At 43.6% G+C, this 12,335-nt stretch overlaps 1 protein-coding gene across 2 annotated transcripts in view; it reads right to left on the bottom strand.

Moving 5' to 3' along the window:
• Positions 1–12,335, bottom strand: part of SLC25A36 (solute carrier family 25 member 36) — a 92,986-nt gene that overhangs the window by 70,100 nt on the left and 10,551 nt on the right. Inside the window, exon 1 of one of the 2 annotated variants that reach the window (XM_077488277.1) lies at positions 11,553–11,932. The exons of the other annotated variant lie outside the window; for it this stretch is intronic. Coding sequence (XP_077344403.1) covers positions 11,553–11,593 — 41 coding nt within the window. The 5' untranslated portion in view covers positions 11,594–11,932. Of the gene's footprint in view, positions 1–11,552; positions 11,933–12,335 lie in introns of those variants that run through there. 2 annotated transcript variants of the gene reach the window in all.

Raw genomic sequence — 12,335 nt, 5'->3', positions numbered from 1 at the left:
CAGCAAGGATGTGGAATTCCCTTCCACTGGCGGTGGTCTCAGCAGGGAGCATCGATAGTTTCAAAAAAACTATTAGATAAGCACCTGAACGACCACAACATACAGGGATATACAATGCAATACTGACATATAATCACACACAGGGGTTGGACTTGTGTCTTTTTTCAACCTCACTCACACAGACAGCTGCTTAAGGTTTCTAGCGAAGGAAGACAGAGGCCACGGTGCAGCCACCTGCTAAAACGAATGGCTGCTGTTCAAATGTAACCAATTGGTTACATATGAATAGAGCCTCCGATTGCCCTAGACCAGTGATGGCGAACCTTGGCACCCCAGATGTTTTGGAACTACATTTCCCATGGTGCTTATGCACTATGCAGTGTAGTGGAGCATCATGGGAAATGTAGTTCCAAAACATCTGGGGTGCCAAGGTTCGCCATCACTGCCCTAGACAGTTTGTGTCCAGGGACAGCATTTGTGGCCACTCTGACTGCAACCCCCCCCCCCCCCAATTGCAAGGTGATAACTTCACATGAAGGTTCACTTTATAAAAAAATAAAAATAAAAATAAAGACTTGCGTTGATAAAAAATAAATTCCCTCCGGTTGATCTATGTACATCACAAGGGTTTTAACAATCTTTGTTGCAGATTCCTACCTTGTGTTATTCTAAAGAAATCCCTGTGTGTTTGTCAGTATCCATGTGGTAAGTATCTAATGAGAGTGGTTTCATTATTATAAATCAGCTGCTGCACTTGCAGGGCTCCAATGAGGAAAGTTGCAGGGTCTGCATCCCTTTAGACATGATTTGCTATTGGGAGTATCTCACCAAAAAATATTACAATTTTGTTGCAGGGGATGCCAAAAATCTGACTTGTATCCTAGGGCAGACTTCTGGGAAAATCAGTGAGCCAATCCCACAAGCAGGAAAATTATGTTTCGGGGGGGGGGGGGGGGTTCTGTACACATTCTGTGTACAGAACACCTCTAGGTTGCCATATTGTATTTTACAGAGCTGCAGATTGAAAGGAAAAAAAAAAGGTAATTTAATAACATTCAACACTATGATTTGAGTCGCAATATATACACACATAATTTTTTTTTATTTGCCATTTCCCCTCCCCCCCCCCCCCCCCCACACGAAAGTGGAGTTACCCGTTAAATAAAAAAACTTCACATTAAATGCAGCTAGAAAGGCCAGGGATGGCTTGTTACTGCTGGTCAAGAATAAGTAAGTAGTTTAATGTCCATAGTCCAGGCACAGGTGCACTTTAAAACAAAATGACAAATACGTCACAAGCACCTTAATTAAAAATAGCAGTTTCAGCAAACGGCACAAGCTGGCATAGCAAAGGTATTTAATAAAAACGCACACGTCCCGATTAGAAAACTGCCCAAGCGTGTTTTTATTGGCCTAACAGATCATGACATAGGCTTGGTCAAAGTTACTTCTGACATAACAGAAAGGTTCTCACGAGAAGTCCTGCCTTTACAGCTGAATCCTTACATGACCCGGGCGTTAAAAGTTATTGTTTCCTTAATCCCTGATATAAAATTAACAAACCCAGTTTGTGAACAGTTTAAGCAAGTCTATGTACAGAAAAAGAAATACTTGTGTACACAACAATTTCATGACATGAAATAATCTTAATTCTGATCATATTTTCAGGAGACCATTTACTGAACTCTAGGTTACAGCAAAACTCTTAAGATCCATTTTACAATTCGTGTCTAAAAAAAAAAAAAATCCTGAAAGGGATTCTTCTGCGTTCAGGAGAAGGAGGCTGACCCTCACCTAAATCGCAGAAGCTCCTAACCTCTGCTAAAAGCCTGTGTACATTGAGGCTTTCATCGAGTGGAGTATAGAAGCTTTGGCAAAAAGACACCAAAAGCTTCTAAACTCAAGTTTAGGAGCCGCCAGTGTACATGAAACCTTACAGGACTGCAATGTTTTGCTGAGCTACAGCCACTGCTGGCTTGTTCAGCAGCTAACATTTCTGTGTCTGTCCGATGCCAGCATCCCCCCCCCCCCCCGGCTGCAGGAAAATACCAATAATGAAGAAGCAGTTGGTATATGAAGCCACGGGGGGGTAATATAGCTGTATTGTGCCAGCAACAAGGTTCTCAACTCATCTACTAAACCTGAAATATCAACATTTGAATGGACTGATCCTGTGAATGTCTGGTTCTACACTGTGTGGTTTTGAGTAACACAGCAGGAAGCACCTTAATTTCCATCCATCTATGGGCAGGCTGGTTGTACTGAACTCGTGCCATCGAATGACACACAATCACTGTCATTGGCTACAGCCGGCAGCAGTGAACATTGTATTCCGATGGCGGGGAAATCTCCCACTGTCAGCATGCAATAGCACAGTTGGAGAGATTCCACCATCAACGCTGGGTCTATTGATGGGGGAATTGAGCAACTTTTCTGTCCATCAACCCATGGTTGAAGAAAAGTAAAAACTGCATAATGGATAGCTAGCCTTAGATGTCAAAGAAAAATCGCAAAGTCCAACATGCTGAATATAACAACATTTAATCAGCTTATGTACGGTAAGTACTATTCATAATATCGGTAACAAGCATTGCAAAACTATAATGAAATGGCATTATAATATATTCAGATCTCTCAAGACAGAACCTTTATAGCGGAGCTCCACCCAAAAGGTTTGCTCCCTCTGCTGCCACATTTGACACCTTTGAAAGGGGATTGGGTCATCGGGATGAGCGGGCACCTGGTTGGGAACTCGGGCCCCTCCTCCGTCACCGGGCCATTCACAAAAGGGCAACACGCTTTGCCCAGCTTGAGGCTGCAAGGCTTCACTGTCAGTTTCCGTTAGCCGAGATGGCTGCAGCAGCACCCCAAAGTCGACTGAAAAATTGGCTGGGGTGAAGATACCGCTAGATTCATAGATAGATAAGTGTCCTAATATTAAAAGTTAGCAGTTACAGTATTTGTAGCTGCTGACTTCTAGTTTTTTTTCTGAAGGAGCCTGGAGTTCTTTAATAACTTCAGCACTACTGCTGGAGAAAGAAGACTGCAAATTACGGCCTACAAACAATATTTATATTATACCCAAACTGAAAACCTCCATCTAGGATGAATTGAGAATAATACGTCAGTGATATGTGCTAAATACAACGTGATAGTGAGTCATCAGCTGCACTGTACATGTGGAAGAGTTGGAAGTCAAGATTTACAGCATTGTTCACGGTATATTATGTGTGTGTCCTTGAGCAGCTTCACAGGAGCAAGCTGGGCTGAAACATTGACACTTTGTCCAGGTACAGCTCTACTTAGTGACGTGGAAAAGCTGCATTTACAAGATTCCTCTTCCTATACTGAAAACTCTCCAGCTATGTGCCCTACAGACTCAATGTTATGACCTTTGGCCTACATTCAGCAACATGACCAAGCTCTCTGGAGACGTTTACCCTCAAACACTGACACAATGATAACATGCAGTGTGCTGAACAAAAACATTTCACTCCACAGGAAAACCTCCCTCGCTTTCTCCACTGAATATTAGAATATTTATCTTACTTCCAAAAAAAAAAAAAAAAAAAAACCCCACACACACTTTGTATAATTTACAGGAAAACAGAAAAAGTGGTTATATTATTACACAAATGGACAATATTCACAATTAAAGTAATTGTAAGGTCTTTTTTTTTTCTATTACAATAACAAAAATGTTATAATTACCTGTGTAGTGGTTTTGTAGAGCAGCCTAGAGCCTCCTCTTCTCGGGTCCCTGGCCCCTCCCTCCTGTTGAGTGCCCCCACAGCAAGCATCTTGCTATGGGGGGCACCAGAGCCGAGCTGTAGTTCCATGGATCCATTCAGATAAAAAGCTGAGCTTCAGCCCCACCCCCTCTACTTCCTGATTGGCAGCACCGGGCACCAATGTCACAGTTTGAAGCATTGCTGGATAGAGTTGGGGTTCAGGCAAGTATCGGGGGATGCTGCGGGGAGCTGCTGCACACAGAAAACCTTCTGCCTTTACAATCATTTTAACTTCTCATATGAAGCTCCATTAAGTTTATAATACATAAGGTTAAAATGACCAAGGTTTGAGCCCAGGTTCACACTGCTTCGGGATTGAAATCGTGCCAGTTGATTTCATTCCCACATGTCAGTCTGGCAATTTCTGAGACATCTGTGTGGTTTCTTGCACAGATGTCTATTGAAATTGCACCTGAAATTTGCCAAAAGTAGTAAAGAAACTACTTTTGGGAATCGGTGCAGCACTGCAAAGTCAGCGCTGCACAGATTCGGAAGGTCTCGTTGCAGGCAATAGTGGGCCATTTGACATGCCAAATCGCATCAATGTGAACCAGGGCTAAATGATAAGGTGACCTTTGGGAACATGTCCCATTACTGCAGCCACTGCCTCGAGTGGGAGCAAGCTGGGGCGCACCATTCATCCACAGAGTTCTGTGAATGGGAAAACTACAAGTACCAACATCCTTTGCAGCTGTCAGCTCATAGTTCTCAATAAACTACCAAAGCACTGTTGAGCAATGTGGTAGATCGTCTCTTCCTGTCAGTGTATCTGTCTGCCTGTACGAGCAGACAGATACACTGACAAGTCTGCAGGAGCCCTGCATGGCACCCGCGATTTGCTGATCGTGGGTGCAAAGCTTTCCAGGCTCCAAGTAAAAAATAAATGCACATTTTTTTCACCTCCAGAAAGATGTAAAAATTTTTTTTTTTTTTATCCTTTAAAAAAAAAAAAAAAAAAGGAGAAGTACAGCCAAAGCTCATTTGGCTGTACTTAATCCTGTGAATCACATGGGTGCAGTTCGTTCTGCACTCCCACGACCCCGCCGTTGTCACAGAGCTGTTCCAGGCTCAGGAAAGATGGTGACCATATGGTTGGGATCCGCCCTCATGCTTGGACCATCACCAGACTCAGCCTCTCAGAGAGCCGCTGAGAGCATGCGACAGCCACTCCCACCCCCTCCACAGCCCAGTGCACCAGCGTTTGATTGTTCAGTCCTGTGTTGGAGCTGGTGGGGGACAGATGCAGCATCAGATCTACAATTTCTGCTTTTGGGAAACAGTAAGTGGCAGTGACAAACTCTCATAGTTCAAAAACAAAAATGCAGCCTGCTGATAACGCGGAGCAGGGTTTGTGTTACGTGGTGCCAAAAAAAAAAAAAAAAAAATAAAAAAGACAGAGCTAGGGAAACCTGCTGGCAAAACTTTTTCCTGGCAATTTGATTTGATTTTCCTTCTAGCCCAAATTCTCAGTAAATAAGATACAACAAAAAGTTATATATATGGCAGTTAGGAATTGAATGCACTTATTACACAAATTGTTACCCTTATTTTTTTTAAAAAAGTATTGGGTCAAAGTCACAGGAGGGGGAAAAAAAAAAAATATAAAACACACACAATCAAATGCCATCCCATGCGCCCAATCATGTTTGGATTTCACAATGTATTCATCTGGCTTAGGCTGGACAACATTCAGTAATCTGCAACAATGCGATTTGATTCCTGGCCATCACAATACTTGATAGGACATTGCCCTTGTGCCGCTGTACGCCTGCCAAGATTTTCACCAATGTGTCAGTCATCAGAGCCTGAAGGATTTTTAAACTGCCCTTCTTATTGCCAGAATTTACAGATGGAGCAGAAAAAAAAAAAAAAATAAAGTGCATTTCGCCTAAAGCTTACATTAAAGTCATCCATAACCTGGCATTTTTTTAATTTCACCTGTTACCAGCAAAATTCCATACTTCTAAAGTAATGCAATGGTAAAATCAATGAACCCATCACACTCAGTTGGTGCACTAAAGTGTTTGCACTGTCTGGAGCCCCAGTAATACTCAAAACTTCCCATGTATGGAGCAAAAGTGCATACTACACCATCTCCCATAATGCAGTGCTCTGCTGTTGGGCAATCAACACATCTTTCTTTATGAAATTTACCACATTTCAGATGACAATATTTGCCTCGGAATTGCAGGGGACTTCAGCAGCAGAGCTGTTAAGGTAGTAGCAGGCAGTGCGTCAGTTATTCAGGTTCTCTCTTTAATTTTTATAAAACGTATCAGTTATACATAAAGAGGAACTACATTCTCCTTTTCCAGACTTCTGCAATAAAGAGCCTGCATGCAGAGACATGCAATGTCTCTTCTACAATCTAATCAACCTACCTGCACAAAGTCTCCATTAAGCTGGCCATACACCATACAATTTTCTTAAGATTTACCTTCAACTATGTAATACAAGGGCCTGCTTGATTGCATACAAATTGAAAGTGTTTAGGTTGGGCTTCCTATTATATGGTTTTGGTAAATCTAAAGGAAAGTTACACAAGAAAATTGTATAATGTATGGCCAGCCTTAGAGTGTATACTGACTGCAAGTGCAGAACCTGTGTGCCGAGTAACTGAACTCCTGAACATAAACAGCAGTCACATCATCCAGCTCTAACCAATGAACATGGTGGAAGCCTAGAACCCTAAAAAAGTCAAAGAGGCCCGCATGGGCAAATTACACTAGACCATTGGAGGAGCGGCACAGACTAATTCTGTAGGAAGAACTCTTTAGAAAAAAAGAAAGAATCTGCTGCATTACAGTATGGTAAAAATCGCTCCATCGATCCCTGCTGAGCAGGAATGTTTGGGGGTTCTATGTAATTTTCTAGAAAAAAAAAATAAAAATTATGAATTTTACATGGAGAGAAATGTCAGAATTGACCTGGATGTGAAGTGGTTAAAAATAAATTAATTTAAAAAAAATGTGTGTGTATAATATATATTTTTTTTAATAATAATGGATTTTTATCCAATTTTAATAGATTTAGATACAATAATAATTTACTTTATTCAGCATGAAATTGAGCTTAGTTATGTAGCATGAGGCTGTATATTCTGCAATATTTACATTTTTGGTAAACTCATTGAATGAATCCAAGTTCTGCAAGCTAAGATAATATTTGATGCATTCACACAATTTCACAGTAACCATGAGATAAAACCAAGTTCTGGGATATTCCTTTATCCCTTTGTTTTGCAAATTTATGTACACTACAAACTGTGCCAATCTGTTCCAATATTGCCGTTTTACTAACCTGACAGCTTTTTCTAAATAGGAAATTTTAAATTTTGTTTGCGAATATTAAAGATTCTAACTACCAGCAAGAATGAGTCCTTACATTTAAAGAGCACCTGCCATTTCAGATCCATCATGGAAGCGCCTGTTAGCGGGCATCCACTCATCTGCTACAACCACATCCTTCACCTTGTTATGTCACTGCCACATCACCAGCCATCCCATTAAAGTGAATGGGACTGTTGGCGAGTCAACAGCAGGTCAAAGGAGGAGCTGCTGCGGGACAGAGATGACAGTTGCTCTTTAAAAATTATGATTTAAAATCAAGTTGATTTTAATCATGCCTTTTTACTAGCGATTTGAATCGACTGTGTTTAAACAAACTTTCCTCTGCTTACTCACCAGTAACATAGCTGCAAGTTGAATACCAAAGAGACCTGTCATTAAAACTCTAATTATGGGGTAGTAATGATCGCTAACATGAAAGGCTATTTGATTGGCCAGAAACCTACACAATGCTGCTTTACCTTGAATAGTTTATGGAAAGAGACTGCTAATGTTGCTGCCATGAGTCCTCACAGTAATGGGCCATACTGTATCACAGGGTCTCTCCACAGGTACAAAACAGGGCTAAATACAACAAATATTGCTCTATTCCTGGCACCACTCCGGTTTCCTCTGTAGTGTAGGATTATTAGCAGCTACCCTAAAAAGATGGCACACCATCCTTCATTTATCCCCTTTAGAAATGAACAGAGATCAGTCAAATAAGCACCAAACAGAGGTGAGTAATACAGGAGGATAGAAACACATAAAAACACATTTTTTTAAAGAGCTGTCCATAGAACTATATATCAGAATATGGATGGAGCCTATAAAGCAGCAAGAAGAGCCATGCATGATATTGGGTGACAGAGAGGGAAGATCAGGAGGAACGAAGCAGGCTTCCATTGTTAATCCATAGACCCTTCTCCAAAAAATATTGCAGGACAAAAACAATACAGTGAACAGTTACTCTGGGCAACACAGGCCGAGACAATGTGATACATGAGGCCCACTAAAATAGATAAGACTCATGCCTCATCTACACTGGCAGACCTGTGTTTATAGGGGACATTTCTGCATGTAATGACTATTCATTGGTGCCATTCACACTGTGCGTCTATCTGTGGTGCGGTCGGCTTAGCCATGTTTAGAGAAAATGAGATTCTGTGCATCCAGGATCCGATTAGAAACTAAAAATGTGGCTATGCGCAAACGGGGGTGCAGCTGAACTGAAAGTGATCTGAGGGGTATAAAAGTTGTTTATACTTCATAGATCACTTCTTCTGCATTTATAGAAGATAACTGCAGTAATGCCAGTGTGAACAAGACCTTCCATATGAAGGATAGACTGACACCTTCTGGGCGATATCATTTTCTATCATCTGTGTCCTATCAGGAAGATTTCCCTTCACTTCCTGTCCTGTAGACAAAACAGAAGGGGAGAGGAAATCTGTGCAGAGAAAGTAGAAATGCCCTTTTGGACATCTGTCTCCAATGAAAGGTTTCCCTTCACTGTTGTTCTGGTGACAACTCCAAATGTTTGCCTTTTTTTCCCCCATTTCAGTCATGAAGGACAAACAGAGGGGTGATCTGCCCAATGGGGACACAGACGGCAATACAAATCTGACTGAGGTTTTAACCCTATGCAAACCTTAATGTGTATTTCCAATTTTGCAGCCAAACTGGGATAACACCTACTTTATATGTGTTACATGTCCCCATTCACAGAGCAGAACTTGAAAAATAAATTGAAACATTGCACCTTACCTTTTTTTAGATTCTCTTTAAAGTTTTTTTTGAAGTTAGAAGCAGATTGGCTACCATGCACAGCTGCACCAGACTCCAAGTGCTCCAGTTTTAGTAAATCTCCCCTTATGTCCTAGTCCTAACTAAGTGTTATTAGATGTGACAGCTGGGCCTCGAGAACACAAACATATCCCGACTTTGCATGTTCTCCCTGTGCTTGTGTGGGTTTCCTCCAGCACTCCAAAGACATGCTGGTCAGTTAAAGCGGGAGTCCACCGGGACTCCGCGTTTTTTTTTTTTTTTTTTTTTTTAAAGCCAGCAGCTACAAATACTGCAGCTGCTGACTTTTAAATAGTGACACTTACCTGTCCAGCGCGCCCGCGATGTCGGCACCCGAAGCCGATCGCTCGCTCGGCTGCCGGGTCCCGCCGCCATCTTGGGTATGGGAATCAGGAAATGGAGCCTTTCGGCTTCATTTCCCGGTTCCCTACTGCGCATGCGCGAGCCGCGCGGCGCAATCCGGACGGTCCCCGCTGCCTCTGGGAGCTGTGTGTTTCCCAGCAGGCAGCGGGGCACTTGCTGAAGGGGGCGGGCGCTTGCGAAACGGGGGCGTAACCTACGCTCGTTCCGCAGAGAGCTAGCCCGGAAGTGGGTGCAGTTACCTGGATTATCCAGGTAACTGCACCCCCCTCCCCCCTGAAAGGTGCCGATTGTGGCGCCGGAGGGGGGGGGGGGGATTCCGATGAGCGGAGGTCCATTTTAGGGTGGACCTCCGCTTTAATTGTCTCCTGTCTAAATTGGCCCTAGCATGTGTATGTATGAATTATTGAGAGTTAGGGACCTTAGATTGTAAGCTCCTGGGGGGCAATGACTGATATAAATGTACAACATTTCAAGTGCTGCACAACATTGTAAATACCTATAATAAAGAAATAAGTGCAGTTTACTCAAATTAGAGTGCACAGCAGAAATACACTAAAAAGAATAAGGTTTGGCTTTAGATAGATATCTCAAGACAGGTACTTTTATCACACAGATCGTCAACAGTAAGGGCCCATTCCCATCTGTATGACAGGCTCCTGCTGGTATGTACTGCATAGTTTAAGTTTTTTACTTTATTGAGCTGTCACAAAAGGGGTTTATTTACTAAAACTGGAATGTGCAAAATCATACTCACTTCTGCATTGAAACCGGCTTCTAGCCCCAGCTTGTTGAATTAAAAGGGGTTGTAAACCCTCTATTTTAAAAAAAAAAAAAAAATAACATACTTACCTCCACTGTGCAGTTCGTTTTGCACAGAGTAGTCCCGAGTCCAGCATTTGCATCCAGACATAGAATTCGAGACTCAGCCCGCTCCCCGGGTCATTGGATTTGATTGACAGCAGTGGGAGCCAATGGCTGCGCTGCTATCAATTTATCCAATCAAGAGCTGAGACCCTGGCCAGAGAGGGTTTGCACATCTCCGGCATGAGAACAAACGGGCTGGTCAGTGACAGAAGTTTTTTCACCTTAATGCATAGGATGCATTAAGGTGAATAAAACATGAGGGTTTACAACCCTTTTAAGCATTGGCAATAAAACCTGGAAGCCGATTGGGTTCTATGTAGAAGCGAGTCTGATTTTGCACTCTCCAGCTTTAGTAAATAAACCCCAAAATGACATTTCATTCAAAGAGAAGGCCAAAGCTTTTCTTCATCATACTTCTTCTGGATCAGAGGAGAGCACTTTTGTTCTCCTGTGACCCAGAAGCAGCTAAAGCTCGCCAATAGATGACTAGAAAACGGGCTTGGGTGTTTTCAGGATCCCACTGGGGAAACAGACATTGCACACGGCTAATCACAGGCAGTGAGATATTTCCCGATCTGCAGGTGCACAGATCAGGAAATGCCTCACTGCCTGCGATTACCCATGTGCAATGTCGGCTTCCTGGCGGGATCGGTGGGATCCTGAACACGTCTGAGCCCAGCTCGACAGGCGACGGCACACAGCTGCTACAGGATCGTAAAGGATCCCGTCTATAATTTTCGGATTGCGTCTCAGCGCATGGCTGAAGGTAAAAGCCAGCTGTGGTCACCCCCCCCCCTCCAAAAACAGGTGCGCCAGTAAGTGCTGGAGAAGCAGAGCAGTGACTGACAGTCGCTGCTCCAGCTGAGTGATCAGCAGTCATGTGATTGCTCAGTTCTCAGGCTTAAATCTAACATGGATCAGCTGCAGCATAAAAAAAAAAAAAAGTTAAAATGTGAGAAATTGATTGAGAGAGAGAGGTAGATAAATAATCAAACTTCTCCTTTCGGCTCTATGCACCTCATCATTAATGTGATTTAGAATATGACCCCAAGCTGTGCAACACCAAAACAGTAGGCCACAAGGCACCTTGCTATGTATGTGTTAGCACTGGGGTGACCGAGTCCAAGTTTTACAGCACAGCCAATGAATCAGGCCAGGATACCTCTGGTAAGAGGATTGCACACCAGGTGGGCCCCCATGTCTCTGTGCCATCATGGAATGTCATTGCCATTGACAATGACACATTGAATGTGACATCTGAAGCCATCAGTGACAGGAGGCCCAAGCAGTGTGCACCCCACACAGCCCAATGTATGCATAATGATGGGCTCTGGCCCTCCTTCCTTCCATGAACACTGTGCCCTCTTCCCACCCTCCACAAGGTGACATGCAGCACACCTACCCTCCAGCAAACAGATGTACCAGGGTGTCTCTCTGGCTCATTCTCTCTCATTCTTCTCCCCTGCACACTAGGAGAGGAGGGCAGGGGAGGTGTCGCCGGTCCTGGTGAGGAGAGGATCCCTCCTGGGTACACACTGAAGATAGTAGGCCCGCTGACAGGCTCCTCCAATGTCCGCACTCAGCTCCGCTCTCCCACTACAATGAGTCAGGCGGTGTATATATATACAGAGAGAGGGTTATAGCGCCAACACACGCTGTAGAGAAGCCTCAGCCCTCCGTCCCTCCTCACACACCCCCAGTGCCCACTATAACCGTCTCCTCCGCTCCCTGCTACTGCCGCCTCTCAGTCTCCCTCATGAATATTCAGCAGCCCGACATCAACACAAGCCCGATTGGCTGGCTGCCCGAAGCGGACGTGACGACGAGGCAGCTGTCTCTCACGTGACTCTCATGAAGCTGGTTCATGTGGGTGTGCGGAGGGTTGTAGGGCAGAGGTGTGATTGTGGAGCTGGGAGGACTGCAAATCCCAGCATGCCTCTGTTCTGGAGGGATAGTAAAAAGTGGTTGTAAAGGCTCGTTTTTTTTTTTTTTTCATTTCATGTTATACTTACCTCCACAGTGCAAGTCGTTTTTCATGGAGTGGCCCCGAACCTCGATTTCTGGGGTCTCACAACTCCTCCCCGCATTAGATAACCCCCTAGGAGAAGCGCGCATTCTGCATCCATAGACACAAATGCCAGTGTCATATCATATACAGTTTCCCATCGGATAGTGTCAGCTACAC

The sequence above is a fragment of the Lithobates pipiens genome, unplaced genomic scaffold (genome assembly GCF_037356315.1).
Source record: "Lithobates pipiens isolate NorthernLeopardFrog02 unplaced genomic scaffold, aLitPip1_a1.2 Scaffold_18, whole genome shotgun sequence".
Classification (NCBI taxonomy): Eukaryota; Metazoa; Chordata; class Amphibia; order Anura; family Ranidae; genus Lithobates; species Lithobates pipiens.
This window is presented reverse-complemented; position numbering and strand designations above follow the sequence as displayed.